Source organism: Castor canadensis, chromosome 9 (assembly GCF_047511655.1).
Source record: "Castor canadensis chromosome 9, mCasCan1.hap1v2, whole genome shotgun sequence".
Classification (NCBI taxonomy): domain Eukaryota; kingdom Metazoa; phylum Chordata; class Mammalia; order Rodentia; family Castoridae; genus Castor; species Castor canadensis.
In genome coordinates, this window is record NC_133394.1 from 90,357,957 (window position 1) to 90,375,931 (window position 17,975).

The following is a 17,975-nucleotide window of genomic DNA, read 5'->3' on the forward strand; positions in this document are numbered from 1 at the left end:
GATCTGTGTCAAGTGCCATACCATTATTAGAATGTAGGTACTGTTTAATTTCCCTTTTACAGAAAAAGAAACTGAGGCCTGAGGTTAACTGACTTGCTTAAAGACATCAAGTTGGTAAGTGCCACCTAGTATTTGAATTTTAGTCCCCAGACTCTAAAGCCCACTGTTCCAGCCACTGCTCTATAATGCCATCAGTATGGTACTTCTTAGAACACAAACTTAAAATATTACCACTGTATTCATTCACTGTCATTTTCAAAACTATAACATTTTTTAAATGACACATTAGTGATTGAAATAAAGTAAGCTGCCTCAGCCTATCACAAATGTTCCTTCATCTGTGAAGGATTTCCTTATTTTCTTTCCACCTAGATCTGCCCTTTTCCTCATTTATCCTAACTCTTTGTTCGTGCCTCACTCCAAGTAATTAATCACTTCCTGACTTATTCAAGAAATAAGACATCTACACATGCAACCCTTGTGCAAGAAAAAATAACTACTATTGGGACAGAAATGGAATGTTTTGAAGCATGTAAAGCCTTGCACATTGTCAATATCAACAAATACATGCAGAAAACACATTAAATCCATAGACATGCTTAGTCCTCTGATTATACTACAATGAGCTCCACTCTACCCAAGATCAAAGAATTGGATAACTGAGAGAAGTCATACAGATGAAACAGACTGACACTTATTTTGTAAATGAAATCATTAGAACCGAGAAGTTCTAGTGCCCAAGATCACACAGCTGGTACTCAGGGAGGCAAACACTTTGAGTTAGAATCTGCTCATGGCATCTACATTTCCTTTGTACATGGAAGCAAGAACTTTACCTTTGTTCCAGTGAGAAGGAAAGGAGAGGAAAATTCATTGAAAAACTTACGCTGGCAAGCACGGTTGTCATCAAGATAGTGCCCAGGGAAGCAAATGGTGCTGCAGGTGCCAATGTGCGTGAGAACAAGACTGGAGTCACATGAGGAGCAGAAGAAAGGTCCTCCACCATGGCAGGTTCTACAGGAGGAGTGACATCCTGCAAAGGGAAAGTGACACAGACAGACCATGAAGCCAGACTCCCTCCTAACACACATCCCACATGCTGGTAACAAAGACCCCAACAGAGAACACACTAGCTGGGCTTCCTCTCTTTGGGTACTTCCAACCTTCTTGGCTATGCCCCCCCAAAAAAAACCTTATAGGCACCCCCAGATCCAACCCCAGTGCTTACTCACTTTTACAAGCTCCCCTCTCTGCATAGTATCCAGAGGGGCAGTGGGGAACACAGTGGTCCCCGAACAATAGGTGCCGAGCTTTCTGGCATCTCAGACAGATGCTACCAGTGTCATGGAGATCAGCTGTGCAGTGCTGGCACAGAGGATGGCAGTCTGCAGAGGGTGGGAGGAGAGAAAGAAGGCATTGATGCTCGTGAGCATAGAGTCTAATCGGGACTTCAGTTACCAGCACTGCAGCATAGACAGCTGGAGAAACAGCCCAGAAGCAGTAGACATCAGGAATAAATAAATAAATAAATCGTGTGTTTGAGGTTTTTAGCAAATGGCTAGGCCCAGAACAGCGATTGAGTTTTTCTCTCTTTCCAACTGAATGACCCCCAAGTAGTGAGGCACCATGTGACAGGTATTTGCTGGGGGGAGAGAAAGAACTGTTGGACCAAGAGAAGCAGGGAGATCAACACTCTCAATGTCTCTCCCAAGGCCTAGACCACTCGAGGGCAGTGTGTCCCCATCCACTGTGCTCCCCAGCTCTCTGCATGACCCCTTCTCCATGTGGCCGATGACAGCTGGCACACCAGTCAGACTTCAGCATGGGGGAACTGTGATTCATAGATAACTGGATTGAATTGCTGAAACATTTTAGTCTTTAACTAGAGATAAAGTTATAAAGGAAAGGTTGTGAGTTGAAAAATCATTTTTATGACCTGCTACATAGTTCACAGCAGTTCCGTCATACCAACTGTGATTAAAGCTATAAACCAAATGATTGTGCAGCCTGCACCTCTTGTTCTTGCTCATATAATAGTCATCCTTTAATAAAGAGCTTCATTGTATTCAGCTTTCATTGGGGTTGAACACTTCCTCTGTTCTGCTTTCAAGTGGTAATTACCTCATGTTTCATTCACCATCCTTCATCCCAAAGGCAAAAGAAAAAAACCTCCAAATCCTGAACTACCCACCAACATGAAAAAAGGAGTAAGGACCTAGGAAAAGGGAAGGCAGGGTTCTCTCTGGTTATGAGCTCTTTCCACCTGTGCCTATAGGATTCAAGTGCTTGACTGCACTTACTAAAGTACCACTCAGGGTCCAGATTTGTCTTGTTTCACCTGACAGCTTTGCAGATACAGACTGTGATTTCCAGCTATGTGGCCACTAAAAAATTCCATGCCAGCAGCACAGATTGCCTGCCCCGATTCCTGGTAAAACAGGTCTTTCTCCCATACTCTTGCTGATAATTCTTAATTGCTGATCATCTATACACATTCCCTGTATAAGAAGCAAATATCCACTTCTATCCCCAGGCACCCCCTCCTTGGCACAAGAACCACCCCAGAGGTGAAGCCCAAAAGTCCTCCTCAAAAATGCTAACTCTCCTAGCAGCACACAAACTAAAGCCCCTGACCTTTCTCTGAACCTTGGGAGTTTCAAATTGCAGGCAACCTCTTGCCAATATCAGAGACAATTCATGATATCCTAAGAGACAAATTAATCCTCATTACAGCCCTTCAGTAAGTTATGAAGGAAATGATAACTGTACTGAGGGAAATGAGGAGGCCGCTTTCCCTCCATGGTGGTGTATAATATCCACCTCATACCAGGTAAGCACTTCGTTCTTTTTCCCATGAGTATGAAAGTACAATCATAGATGTACAAGCGGAAATCTGAATACTTTGAAAAGTTGCTAGAACAAAGGTAATAGTGTTTTATGAATGCCTTGGTGAGTGGGTAATGTCACAATGGGAGGCCTATGGACACTATGGAGTCAAGGCTCCATTCTGGGAAAAGCCATGGCCTCTTCATCCTCAGCACAACTGTGTGCAGAACATCTGGCCTTAGGCATGCACTGACAGGATCTGTAAGTGTTCAGGGCTGCAAAGAGTAGCTGCATGCAAGCAAGGCTTTCTCTAGTGTGCAATTAGAGAAAGGAAAGGGAATAATCACCAAGCACAGTCTTTGAAGAGAAGCTAAGCAAATCTCTGTAGTATTTTGTGGGTGTCATAAATAAGTGTTTATGGATTTGTCTGATCTTTCTCGGGCTCTCTAGAAGCTGTTTAAGAGTCTGATGTGTATTAATTATGTCTAAAGGAAGCTATGATTGGGGGGTGGAGATTCCTTCCCACTCTCCATGCAGTCACTGTAAACCCTCACTACTCTTCACAGAGTACCACTCCACCCTGCCCATCCCGACCCGTATAGCAGGGGGTCTCATCTACTTCCCTCAGCCATTCTGCACATGCTCCTTCTATTCATTCCTTTTGGTCAAACATCTACCTTTACCATTCTGCCTTCATTTTCTCCCATCTCACAGAGTTTTTCACCTATGTCGTTGATCCTATTCTTGGCATTATTCCATCTTTTCTTCCTCATGCCTTTACTGTCCCCTCGACTCCAACCTCCAAAATGCTTCTCACTACCTCCTGCTTCCAGAGCTTTTCTCTACATGTGCCTCATCTCCTGCCTTTCCTTTAGCACCCAACTTCTTCACCTTTCTAACTCCCCACATCTCTGTAATCTGCTTCAGACTCCACAATTCTAGAACAGTAATATCCTAAAAAGGTCTACGATGGATGTAAATGACCAAATCCTTATCCTACCCGAATATCTGTAACACATGGCACTTCTGACCAGTCCTCATCCTGGAACTCCTCCCTCTTAGCATAATTTTTTCTAGTGTTTATATTCATGGATCTTCTATCTTTGCCTCCAACTAACTAATAAATACAAGAGTTTCCTACAACCCTCAACTTCTGTCCTCCTAACCAAGTCTCTGGATGTTTTAAACATGGCTGGATATACAGACAGCTACCAGAGCCCAGCAGAAAGAGTTCAAGAGTTGCAGAGACTGAAAACATTCAAGGTCTATGCTTCCTTCCTGGCTTCATGTTAAAACAGCCATAAGAAGACACAGATCAGGGCTACAGATATACCTCAGTGGTAAAGGGTATGCTTATCATCCTTGATTCCCGCCCCCCCCACACACACAGAAAGAGAGAGAGAGAGAGAGAGAGAGAGAGAAGACATCAGTCAATTCCCAGACATACCACATTACCACATGATAGAGTGAGGACCCAGAGGCAAAGAAGAAATCAATAAGTAACATCTGAAAACATAAAAGCGTCAACTGCCAGTTGTCCAATGCATCACATTAATCCAACTTAGTTTACAGTTCTCCTTTACATGGGAGGTTGTTATAACTGCTTGAATCTGGAAAGCTGGACTTTCTGTTTTTTGTTCACCATGTGTATTTATTCTGTGGCTTAAAAAGTCATACTGAACATCTTATCCCATGAATAAATTCATTCCAAAGCAACAATCTGAGGGGGTTCCCACATTAGTCCATTCATGCAAGTACCTCTTTCATACAAACCCCCAACAGAAGACCATTTAAATAAATATGCTCTGGAATTCTGCTGTGAAGGTTAGTTGATTGATTTTTATTAAACCAAGGCAAAAGGAATAATAAATTCCCAAAACCTAGGAAATACCTTTGTCTTCAGAGGCTCGAAGTCAAAATCTCTTTGAGGGAAAGAATTCCTTGGGAGATCTCAAAATGAGTAATGAGACCAGGGAAAGAAGGCAGAAACCAGAGCAACAAGAGCCTAAGCACTAATACCAACGCTTTGACTTACAACAGAAAAGTATAGTCCCATAGGGCAGAGCACAGAACTATGGCATGACAGGCTACAAGTGGCCAGTCCCACTGGCTGCCACCTGCCAGCTAGCTTCAGGCTCAGCCTGGGGGCTGCTGTGATCTACACAGGAGAAGGTCCAATTACAATTCAGACAGGCATTATAAGGTTTTATTTTTCTGAATGCAAAGTAATCCATGGAAGAAAATATGAGAAATATTTTATGCAGTATAAATAAACATAAAAATCACACTAGAAATGACTTTCAGAGTAACTACTAACATATACATGTTTTACTTTTAGTTCTTTTTCTATATAATTTTTTATATATAGATTTTTACATATGAGATTATATTAAATGTGGGCATATAGTAGCTTTTTTACTCAATACCATCATTTCCACATATCATTAGAGACTTTGTACACATCATTTTTAGGGACTATATAATATTTCATATTGAGTAAACAAACAAAAGAGGCTATTTTTTCTTGTAGTGTGAACATTTATTTCCAATTTGTCCCCACTTTTCTAATTAAGGCTACAATAAAATCTTTGTGCATAAATCTTTGTCTGTATTCCAGATTATTTCTTAAAGGACAATGTCAAAAGAGTACAATTAATAATACCATTACAGTTTATACTAATGGAGCTCTGGATACATGTTAGGCACTATAAACTATAAATGCACAATCTCATCTGAAGAGATGAAGTATACAATGTTGTTATCCCCTTTTTATAAATGAAGAAACTGAGGCTCTGAGGGTTTAAGCCATTTGCTCACACATGCTATACCCAGGCTGAGTCTAGAGCACAAACCTTTCACCTCCATTGGCATGAAAAGCAATGGAAAATTCCTACTAGGTACCACGAATTTACTTCCAGACAGTTGTATCAATTTATATTTCCAAGAACCACTCATGAGACTATTTCATCATAACTTTCCCGGAACTAAGAAATATAAAAATAAATAAAACAATCTTGGCCAACGTGATGGGTGAAACTGGTGTTAAATTGATCATTGTTTTAATTTGTATGTTTTAAATGATAAGTGAGGTCAAGTATTTAAAAGAACCTTTCTTTTTTCTTTTAAATAACAAAATATTTAAATGGCTACTACATTTACACAGCTTTCAACATGTCAGGGGAAATGACCCTGAATTATAATCCAATAGTTAATATGTGTAACCAAATAATAATCTGAAGTATCAACCATTAAGCTCTTTCCTCACCCACTGGGACCATTCCTCATTGGACTAGGAAGCAGAGGGTCATTATGTGCTCCCTGAGAAAGTTATCAAAATCTGACCTACAAAGATACCAAATTTGTGAAGCATGAGGCACAGGTAAAAGATAGAAGAAGAAAAAAAAATACGCATTGTAACTCTAAGCAGATACTTTAAAGCAACTGAGGCCAACAGGAGAAGGGGACCAGAAACTAGAGAAAAGGTTAGTTCAAGAAGAATTAACTTAGAAGGTAACACACATGTACAGGAAAGCAATGTGAGTCAACTCCCTGTATAGCTATCCTTACCTCAACTAGTAAAAACCCTTGGTCCTTCCTATTATTGCTTATACTCTCTCTCCAACAAAATTAGAGATAAGGGCAAAATAGTTTCTGCTGGGTAGCAAGAGGTAAGGGGGGTAAGGGGGGAGGAATGGAGGTGGCAGGGGGAAGGGGGAGAAATGACCTAAACATTGTATGCACATATGAATAAAATAAAAATTAAAAAAAAAAAGTTCCAGGCCTTCCCCCATCAACACAATCTCTATTTACAATCTCCAGCCTAGGAAAAGCCAAGAAGAAGTGGAGCAAAGAGACCACTCACTCTTGCTCCCCTCCCAAGGAACAGGTTGGAGACACCCAAAGGGAAAATTCAAGAGGCCAATAGTTGAGTGGACTTGGGCTGTATTTCAGCAGGCTGAGCAACAGAAGAGCATATAGTGAGACTTAGAAATGTCCTGCAGGACACTGCAGGGTTAGGTCAGAATGATGTGACCATATATAATGGGAACCAACTCAGGGGCAGACAAGACCTCCCAGGAGAGGCAGAGATGAGAACCCAGAGTGGGAATTAGCTGCAAGAGAACCTGGTGAGAGGGCTGGAAAGGGTTCCAAGAACAGGGAATGCTTAGGCACAACCCCCAAATCTGAACAAAACAGGATGCCTTCAGGAACTGAGAAAATTTCAATATGGCTGGGTCTTAAATAACATGCAAAAGAGCCATTTAGGACCCAACTAGGTATGACTTAAGTCAAGAAGACATCTAGATTTTATCCTAAAGGTAATGAGAAATCAATTTGTGTATGTTTTAACAGTCTATTTACTGAGGTTGTTGTGGTTTTATTACAGATTTAAACGAGAAATTGTTGTTTAAAAAAAAAGTTAAGTCATAATGAGAGTAAACATTAAAACCATAGCAGAAGACCAACAATCCAAGAAAATTCTGACAGACAGCCACTCTCAACATGGAACCTTTGCTAGAGGAGAGAGCGCAGTTCCTCCATCCTCTCCTCCCCTCCAATTCTTACTCTTTTGTAGAAGCCCCTTTTCTGCTCATAACAACCACACTGAATTGTTCTCAAGGGGCTTGTCCTTGACTAGGCAGATTAAAAATACTGTAACAAAGAACATGAAAACTATTGTGACAAGTAATGGAGATCTTGAAGTGTACCTTGGGATGAAAGAAAAGCATACTTTTGGTTTATCTTTGGGGCATGACTGGGGAAGACCTTTTCATAAAGTGTCAGTTCCAGAATTCCTTTAAAAAAGAAAACAAAATCAAATTTGGCCAAAGCAGTAGTATATAGGAGGAAGCCCCCATGAAATTGTTGAATGAAAGAAAAAAATATTGGAACAAAAATACTAGGAAAGTGTAGAGAATTTGAGGGGTCCATGAAGAGGTCAACAGGGTTTACACCACCTGGTTTCTAAAAATCCCATTCAAGCCAGGAGAAAAAGGGAGCTACTTGGCTGTGTGTGACAATTTATAACTGCCTTGTCAATTACAATTTGAGACAATGAAGAGAGAAATATCCCCATGGTCAGCCAAATGTATTAATTACACAATATAAATATAATCTCCAAGTGCTATAGAGATGGCTATGTTCCAGGGAACTTCTGGGACACATAGTCACTCCACACACAGTCAATTCTTGGGCATATTTTCTAATAACTAATCTGGTTTGGAGGAAACTCTTGAGTCTTAACAAATACTAACTCAGATCCTTATTGGACACACATTGTATGAACACACCCATCGGAAATTATGTCCCTTCAGGAGGTAGAGATAGTAGAATGGTGGCTCCAGGCTAGCATGGATAAATGTGAGCAAGACCCTATCTCAAAAACAAGGTGGGCATGGTGGTTCATTTCTGTGGTCCCAGCTACTCAGGAGGCAGAGGTAGGAGGATTTCAGTCTGAGTCTTCCTGGGGCAAAAGTGTAAGACCCTAACTGAAAATAAACAAACATAAAGCCAAATGACTTGGGGTGTGACTCAAGTGGTAGAGCACTTGCTTAGCAAGCATGGCGCCCTGAGTTCAATCTCTAGTACCACCAGAAGAAAAGAAAAAAAGAAAAAGAAATTATGTCCTTAAAATGCCAGTGTCCTCGAAGAGGCCAACAAAGCCCAGACTAAATTCCCCAGTAATATTTCCTGCCCAGCTTTCACTCCTGGTCCTGCCCAGAAGTGGTATTTGAAACAATTTCATAGCACACACCAGAGGAAGTTTATGTTGTCATTTCTTAATCTGTACCAGATCTGTGGTACAGATGCTACTAAAATAGAGAAATGAGTTTCCAACCTCCAATCTAGCATCCTCCACAAGGATTAATGTCCCATCTGTGCAGTAAGGGACCCACAGCTGATCTTCCTGCCTTTAATCAAAGGCAAGGAGTGACCTCAAATGCATCAAAATGGCAAGTGTGCATCCATTAATTGCTCAACTACTGTGCCTACTGAAGGCTCTCAGATTCCTCCCAGTGCCAGTCAGTCTGTACATTCTTACTTGTCACTATTTCAACTAGAGTGAAGAGTCTTTAAATATAACACTCACTAAGAGTGACAAGTAAAGAAGAGAGACCCAGGAGACACTTCTGTTTAGCTTGTTCAGATCACTGGTGTATGAGTGTGTGTGTTTTGGGGAGCAAGCAGATGGAATTCCAGTTGTTTATCTGTGTGATGTGCCTCTTGTAAATAAACTCAGTGAAATCACGCTCTAAACAAGCAAATTAATGAACACATTACAAGGAAGCCTAGAAATGCAGAATCAGCTCCAGATAAAATAAATACATTTCTTGTTTTAAGATTACATTTGTCTTTTAAATATACCCAGCATGTGGATATGCTAAAACCTTAAACAGATAAAAAATTAATATTTTGATCCAGCAGCTGCGATATCCTCCAATATGTCACCCTAAAGCTGTGAGGAAATTGCATGTGGCCATCACTGTGTGATGCTTTCTCCCCATCATAAAGTCTCAGCTTTGAGGATCAGTGGGGATTACCCACAATCACGATGGATGGATACACACAGCGGTGAGATGACTTATTTCACATCTTTGGAGCAAAGTCAAAAAAGCTCGAAGATATTAAAGGAAATGTGTACTGTTAAAACAATGGCTGTGGATGTTGGTTTTATGGGGCAGTGACTTCTTAGCTGTACATAATGACCTATAAAGATAAACTGAGACAGGTGATGAGATTTTTCAGAATGTCCTCTCAGTCGATTAGGTTCTTAATGCAACCACAAGAAGTGCCTTCGGAAATTACAAAATAATCAGCCCCTGTAGCTGTTCTTCATCAGGTAAAAAAGAAAGAATTTTGGGCCAAAACTCAGGGCCTTTAAAGGGTAGAGAATTTGAATTTCGATGCCACTTCTAAAATTGATGGGGTTCAATTTGTGAGACAAATATAGAAGGAATCCAAAAGTAACATGGATGGCAGAGCAGAAAGACACATCCTATCTCTTCCCTTCTTGATTGTGACTTTGAGTTTGGCCCACCCAGAAACTCTTAAAACTCATGTGTTTTTTTTTCTTGAGGCTCTGGATTAGTACAAAATCCATAAAGTAAACAAAATTTTTCCTTTTTTTTTAGTACCTATACTATTATTTTACTCTTAGCAAACCAAACAAAAATATACTACAATAGACTGATCATGACATTCTAGGACAGTGATTTCTACCATGTTGACAAACTTACCAATGTGTTGAGAAGGCAGCAGCAGAAGCCAAGGAAACAGAGAAGGACATGAGTGTCAATACTCTCAGTTTTGGGGCCAGCCTGAACTGCCAACAAGGTGACATGACCACCACTCCTACTCATGTATCATGACACCTTATATCCAATTTATGTTTTACTTCATTTACCTCCAAACTGGAAAATGGTTCATTTCAATTAGCACTTCTGGCAAATCATCTGGGTCCAAGGCAGGCAACATGGAAGGCAAGATGGGAGGCAGAGCATAGGGTTGGACTTAGAACCTTCCCTGAAGATGCTCATGAAGAGAAGACAGGAAAGTCACACCAAAATGCAGTGAATATCAGAGGAGGATGAAAGAATTCAAAAGGAGTAAGAGGAACTTAGTGTTTGATGCTTAACTGATGTTGGAAATTCTGCTGGCTGAGGACATGCTTGATGGAGACAGAAGAATGCAGGAGCACACAACACACAGGGGAGGAGTGGTGTGGAATGGAGAAGAGCATTAGTAAGGATGGAGCTTTGGACATTCACTCGGGGACCAAAGGAGACCAGGAACCTTGGAAATCAGGTGAGGAACTTATATCTAACGTTGGAGGCATCAGGGAGCCATCAAGAACTTTTGAGCATTGAAGAGTGATTTATAAACCAAATTTAATGTTCAAGGAGAGTTACTTTCAACTTGGCAAGAAGCTTTAGTGGGGAAGAGACTATAGGGAGAGAATAACATGAGCCTGGGGTTTTGCAATGGAAACAGAGAAAAGGAAATACATCCAAGAGTCGTTGCACAGCTCTGTCAGGTATAGTGGTGATTTCAATACAGAAATTGAGATATAGGTGTCACTCATGGTTTGAATTGTGCTGATTAAAAACTCAGTAGCAGGTAGACAAGAAAGGCAGAAGAAGAGTGGAGTGACAAAGATAGAGATTTTTCTTTGGGGTTTTTTCAGCATGGTGCTCCTGTGGAGCAGAGGTTCTGCAGGTAAGATATAAGTACCTGGACATGACCATCTTGTGCACATGGAACAGTCTAAGGAAAAACCAGAAGTGAAGACGAAAGCTGTGGAATACACTAAAGTCCTAGAGGATGGGTATGGAGGGAGGAAAAGAGCAGGGAAAATGAAAAGGGAAGAGAGAGAGGAAAGGTTTATACAGAAGAGGAGACGGCTGACTTGGGGAGCCAGTTCACAGAGGAGCTGGACAGACGGGCTCTGGGTTACAGGTGAAGAAGGAGAGAGGTCTTTTCTCAAAGAAAGGCAAGGGAGGAAGTGGAGGACACAGGGTCGTTTGAGGAGAAAAGGGAGGTTTTGTTTTATCAGGTAGTGTTACTCTCCTAAACAGAAGGGAGAGCAGAGTTATAGACAGGGTATGGACAGCTGACTGAGATCTGAGTGGAAGGAGAGCGTGGAGAGCACTGGGGAAGGCCACAGGGCATCCAAAGGAGGTAAATAGAATGACGGCTGAGAAGCAGAGATGGACTGATGGAAACTAAATCAGGCAGTGAGGCCAATGACAAGGAAGTCACAGGTGTGTCCTCAGAAGTGGCACTGCTTAGGTGCCAAGTCCAGCCCCATGACTTACTAGCAGTGAGACATGGTGAATGGACTCACTTCTTTAATCCCAGTAAATTGGAGATGGTACTACTTACAGGGCACTGCCTTCCCCCCATGCTCTCTCGCATGGGTTGCAGCATGTGAAGAGCCTGGAACACAGCAGAAGCTCAAAAGCACTTATTATTCTTTATTTGTAATGAACCCAGCCAGAAGACATTGACGGCAACTCATTGTTTTTGTCTATTACAAATAAGCCAAAGAGATTTACAAATGTGTAAGAAAAGTAGGTAAGTTCAGCCTCAGGGTTTTACTGTCTTTATTATAGAAGAAAATAGCTATGTCTAATTCAGCCATGTTCTATTAAAGCAGAGTCACAAAAGCCATCTCTGCAACTTGGACCTGGCTCACAGATCCTTCAAAGACATCAGCAAACCTGACAGTCTGTAGTCTTCCTGTCATTACCAAAGCTTGGGTAAGGCATTGTTTAGTAAAAGTCACATGAAGGAGAAAATACAAGTTGTTATTTTTTTTAATTTAGGAAGGACTCAATTTAAGTATAGATCATCTTCATTTTTCTGAAAGGAAAAGCTCAAAGAAAAAAATGTCTTGAAATGTTCAGTCATTCCTACACAGACAGTGTGATCTCTTAAATAAAACACAACTCAAGAGAACAAAGAGGCAATCATTGAAAATCCTGGAGAGAGATTGGATATACAACTCATAGTTCAAGTAATAAAGAGATAGTGTGACATGATGAGAAGTCAGAAAAGAAAGTGCATTACAAAAAAGAAGATAAGAAAAATAAAGAAACAAGTGCTAAAATAAAATAAAAGGCAGAAGAAAATTGAAAAAATATAGAGATAAAAAAATAGGACCATATGAAGAGGAAGGTGAAAAAGATAAGAAGAGAATCAAAATGTGGATTACACCAAGAAAAAAGATCTTGATCAAGTTACTATGCATCAGAAAGGGATTACATGAGACAGTAGACACCTGATTCAAATCGTTTGTTTTTCCTTATAATTCTCAGGCACCATCTATGTGCTAATTAGACAGTGCACAGGACTTTAATTCCCAAGCCAACTCAGTGGGAATTATCTAGTATTTCCAATTCTGCAGGAAGGTTTCTTAGGGGATGATCAAATGAGAAGTTTAGTAAGAAAATGCTTTGAAAATTATAAACCCACAAAACACCACCATTGCTATGAACAATAACATAAAAAAGACCTTTAGTCACAGCTGAAGCCTTCGCTGTTGCATCTAACCCACCATGGACCAGCAGAAAATCCAGCTCCTGCTTGTCATCACCCAAGTTCACAACAGGAAAATGGCCAACTTAAGTTACATATGCATAACCATAACCTAGTATTTCTTAACCATCAAAAATGACAGGGCTGGTGGAGTGACTCAAGTGGAAGAGCACCTGCCTAGTAAGTGCAAGGCCCTGAGTTCAACAACCCCAATACCACCAAAATAAATAAATAAATAAAAAATAAAAATGATAATTGCATGGATCCTTCCAAAATTGCCAATACATGGAAATACGTAAATTAATGTTATATTTAGGAGAAAAGAACAAAGAAATACATAGCTGTTGACTACAACTATGAAAAATGCTAGTGTGTATACATTTTAAGAGAGTAAAGCAAATGTGGAGTGATATGAATCATTAAATTTTAGTGTTAATATTTTTCTTTATCATTTATTCAGTTAATAAGGATAATACACAATAGGAACACATATGCACACATCGGACTAAATCAAATTCCTTAGCATTCAAAACCATCTAGCAAGTTCTTGCAGCTTTCCTGCCTTTCCCCAGCTCCCTTATTTGTCATGGCAATCTCTGCCAATCTACTTTTAATCCCTTAACTAAAACACCATTCCTAAGCCCCTGTTGTGTGTGTTCAGTTGTGCTCAGCATCCTGGCCAGGATAACAAATGATTAAGTGTGTGGATTTTGGAATCACACTCTCTAGGTTCAAATCTTGGCTCCATCACCCCCCACATCTGTTGTTTCGAACCAATTACTTCTCTCTGTGTGTTTCAGTTTCTTTGTATGTAAGATGAGGATAAAATGAGTATCTACTTTGGAAGACCACTGTGAATGTTGAATGGCAAAATGCATTCAAAGCAACTTAAACAGTAATTTTTTACATAAGTCCCCAGAACCCTCACCTATTAATAGATACCCATGAAAAGATCACTGCAGAGAACCTGAGCCAGTCAATGCCAAGTGCTAAGTAACTGGCAGAAACAGTCCGCAAAGAGGGTGATGCCAAGAGGAAGCTGGTTCTGGAAGGGAAAGGAACCAGAGCCAAGCATTGGTGGGTAGGATTTTGATGGTTAAAATAAGGCAGTGGCCACTGCAGACTCAAAGTTTGTGCCTCTTTCCTTCATTTTCACGTATTACCGCAGTGCCAACCCACCTCCCCATACCGCAGAAGCTTTGGGAAAACAGAATTAGCTCTCATGTCTCCAGCTTCACAGCGAGAACACTGGCTGTACAGGCTCCTTCCTGGGTTAATCACCTTCAGCTTGAACAGCTTTCTCTCCTGCTACTCCATTGCAATGTATCAGCTCATTCCAAAATGTAGATTTCTTGCTCTTCTAATCTGTGCATTTGTACTTTTTTCACCAAAAAAATTTTAGGGTCCTTCTTTCAAAAATTACGACAATAAATACAGAAAGGACTCCAAGGTCTTTGGGGTTTTTGTTTGTTGTTTGGTGGTTTGTTATTTGTTTGTTTTTTGTTGTTGTTGTTTTGTTTTTAATGATTCGAAAGGAAAAAAAAATCAACAGCAGTGCGCTTCAGGAAGCAAAAGGAGAGCAAATGTGCATCGCTATGGGTGACCCTCTCCCTGCCCACAGAGAAAGAAAGGAAAGAAGAGATGGAGGGAGGGAGGGAGGGAGGAAGGAAGGAATTCTAGTCTGTGCAAGGTTAATAATGTCATTTTACTTACAGAAGGCCAACAAATTATTCAAAATATTTATATCAATTCAGGGCTTCCCAAAGATTGTTCTGTAAACCACTGGTTAGCTCTGCGTGATGCTATAAAGAGGGGAGGGAGAGGTCTTCAATCAGATGACTGGGGAATAATGTTCAGTCCTCTTTATCTTAGTGATCTTTGTAACACATAATGATACATTGCTTTTTTTTGTTTGTTTTGATAGGGATTGAACTCAGGTCCTTGTGAGAGCCTAGTGCTCCATTACTTAAGCCATGCCCTAGTCCTTTTGTGTTTTTAGTTGGGTTTTTAGATACTGTCTCATTCTTTTGCCCAGACTGAGCTCATACCTCAATACTCCTACCTCAGCCTCCTGAGTAGCTGGGATTGCAGGTGTACACCACCACGCCTGGCTTGTTTCTGACATAAAATATTACTAACTTTTGCCTGGGCTGGCTTCAAACAGTGATCCTCCTGTCTCTTTCTCTGAAGTGGCTGGGAGCATAGGAGTCACATACACATTTTTAAGGTCCTTAAAAAAAAATCCTACAAATAAAGTAAGGTGTGTAAATTTATTTAACTGAAATTCCTAGACAAGTAAATCTGAGTATTTGTTCCAAATTTATTTGACTAAGAGTTTTTGTTGCATGTAATACCTACAACCATTGCTCAGAATTCGAGTTCTTTGCACTGGTTGCCGTGGCTCACACCTGTAATCCTAACTAGTCAAGAGGTGGAGATTGGGAGGATCACAGCAAAGGCAAAAAGTTTGTGAGACACCACCTCAACCAATAAAAGCTGGGTGTAGTGGTAAACACCTGTCATCCCAGCTACTGTGAGAGGCCTAAGTAGGAGGATGGTGGTCCAGGATGCCTAAACATAAATGAGAGACCATATTCGAAAATTAACTAAAGCAAAAAGGCTCAAGTGATAAGAGTATCTGCGCGCAAACTCAAGGCCCTGAGTTCAAACCTCAATACTGCCAAAAGAAAAAGAAAGAACTTCAATTCGAGTTCTAGAAAATACAAGAGGAAAATACTCAGAGAACTATTACTTTGCGACTACTTGTCTTCTTTTGCTTACATTCACACATAGATTTGTGGAAAAAGTGAATCAGCATTTAAAAAATTATTGCTTAACTAATAGCAAGTTTTCAATTCCCCAAAATTCACCATTCTAACAAACCAGGTCTCAGTCTGTTTTCCGCTCTGTAATATCTCTTAGGCATCTCATCTTTTTCATAAGAACTAAAAAACAAAGTCAGCCCATTAGGCATCCCACGAAGCCCAAGGCATATTTTTTTAATGCATCTGCATTTGGACATTTCCCCCTCAGGTTTTTATCTATGTTTTCCTTTTAATCTCACTGTCTTCTAGGAACAGGAAAAAGCTTTTGCCTGAGAAAGACAAGTGGAGAAAACACCCGGGCTTTGGAAATTTCTGGTAATGTTGATATGTGGGCAAAAAAAGAAAAAAATCTCTGAAGAAAACCCTGGCTTTCCTTGGCTCTTAACTATGTCTGTTACAATCTTAATGCACGCTCACTTCTCATCCCAGTTCATTTATCTTTGTTGAAAACCTTCAGCCCTGGCCTAACTCTTACAAACTATATATTTGCTTTGATAGACATGGAGAAAAAAAAAAAAAAACCACATATGACAACTCCATATGTGAGAACACATTGAGGTTATTGGACCTGATCCCAGGATGTGTTTACTCTTGTCTGTTGTGATAGATTAGATGTAATTTTCTTTTTTAAATAGCTAAGTGCAATTAAGAGGTCTCTGATGATGATGTAAGGTACAGCTCAGATAGAGAATAACTCCTACAAGTAAATCCCACCACCCTGGAAGGCGCTCATACACAACAGTGGGAGTCAGGGGGTGCTTCTTGGGGCTTATGATTCAACTAGGATTTCCCAAGGATACTGCGCATGGAGGCACCACACAAGGTGGATTATCCTCTGTGTGGCCTGCCATCAATGACTCCTCCTCACACCTTCCTGAATTTAGATCAAAGTCATCCAAATGTTTTGTGAGGTCAACCATGACCTGACCAAAGCAACACTTTAGTTAAAAAACAAAAAATAAAATTCCTGGACTTCAGGTAGAAGATTAACTCCTGGTGGCTGTAGTAAGAACTGTATTCACTTATCCCCTCAACCTTTCCTGGACAGCTACCCGCAATGTCCAATTGTCACCCCAAGTTCAACTTCTCCCAATGTAAGCACACAGTCTTTCCCACTGCCTCTCACACCTATTCCTACCCTTGGTAAATGTTTACATCTGTCCCTTGAATTTCTATGAACCGAAACCTGGAACCATCTATGAAGCTCTTAAGCACTAAGATCAATAATTTCCCTTGCTTCTACTGAATTGAACTAAATGAAATTTCTACCCTTTTATCACTTTTGCCCATAAAATAGTAGTCTTCCATCCACAGGTCAGCTGAATGTATCATTTCTACCTAGTGAAGTCATAAGCCCTTCCTTTGTTCCCTCAGCAGTTTCCTCACTAAGTGCACATTTCTCATTTGGACTCCTGCAACTGCCTCCAATGTCTTTCTGCCCAGTCTCATCTTCCTCCAAGCCATCTTCCACAGATCCTTCTCTTCACAGACATGCGACCATGACACTCCATGCTTAAAAACCTTCAAGAGATCTCCACAGCCTTGAAGACAAAGCATTTTCTTCTTAAGCCACTAGTACAAACACCACACTTCAAGTCCCACCACCCGCACCCCTGGGGCTGGCACTCTACCTAAGTCTTTATGGTGACTCAACAGATCCTCTTCTTTGGAATTGCTGGATTTCTCTGACCTTCAAATCCATGCCACTCTGTCTAATTCTCACTTACCTTTCAAAATCACTTCAGTTGTGACATGCTCCAGAAAGCCTTCACACCCTCTCATGGACATCATCTAGTGTGGACTGGGGTCCTGTCTCACAGGTTCGTCTCAGATTTTGCCTTGTGCATGGTGTACCACAAAAATATCATACTAGTCAATATCCTCTTCTGTGCCCTTTCCAAATTCATATGTTGTGGCACAAATCCTCAGAACTGCCTCAATGTCATTATGGTTGGATATAGGTAGTAGGGCCTTTACAGAGGTAATTAAGTTAAGATGAGGCTAAAGGGTGGGCCCTAATCCAATCTGAGTGGTATACTTTTTTTATTTTTATTTTTTGATGATACTGGGGTTTGAATTCAGGGCCTCATGCTTGCTAGCCAGTGCTCTACTACTTAAGCCACTCTGCCAGCCACTGTGTGGTGTATTTATAAGAAAAGAAGACAAAGGGACACCTGTGTGAAGAGGCAGCAAGAGGACAGTTATCTGCACAACAAGAAGAGAGGCTTCAGAGGAAACCAACCCTGCTGGCACCTTGATCTTGGACTTCCAGGCTCCAGAACTATT

General features: G+C 40.7%; 1 protein-coding gene across 2 annotated transcripts in view; it reads right to left on the bottom strand.

The window, feature by feature from the left end:
• Fras1 (Fraser extracellular matrix complex subunit 1) overlaps nucleotides 1-17,975 on the bottom strand; it is a 424,489-nt gene that overhangs the window by 175,774 nt on the left and 230,740 nt on the right. For both annotated transcript variants that reach the window (XM_074041924.1, XM_074041925.1), the window contains 2 exons: nucleotides 1,233-1,385; nucleotides 887-1,033 (listed from right to left, as the gene is read on the bottom strand). In XM_074041924.1, the coding sequence (XP_073898025.1) occupies nucleotides 887-1,033; nucleotides 1,233-1,385 (300 nt within the window). The remainder of the gene's footprint in view (nucleotides 1-886; nucleotides 1,034-1,232; nucleotides 1,386-17,975) is intronic.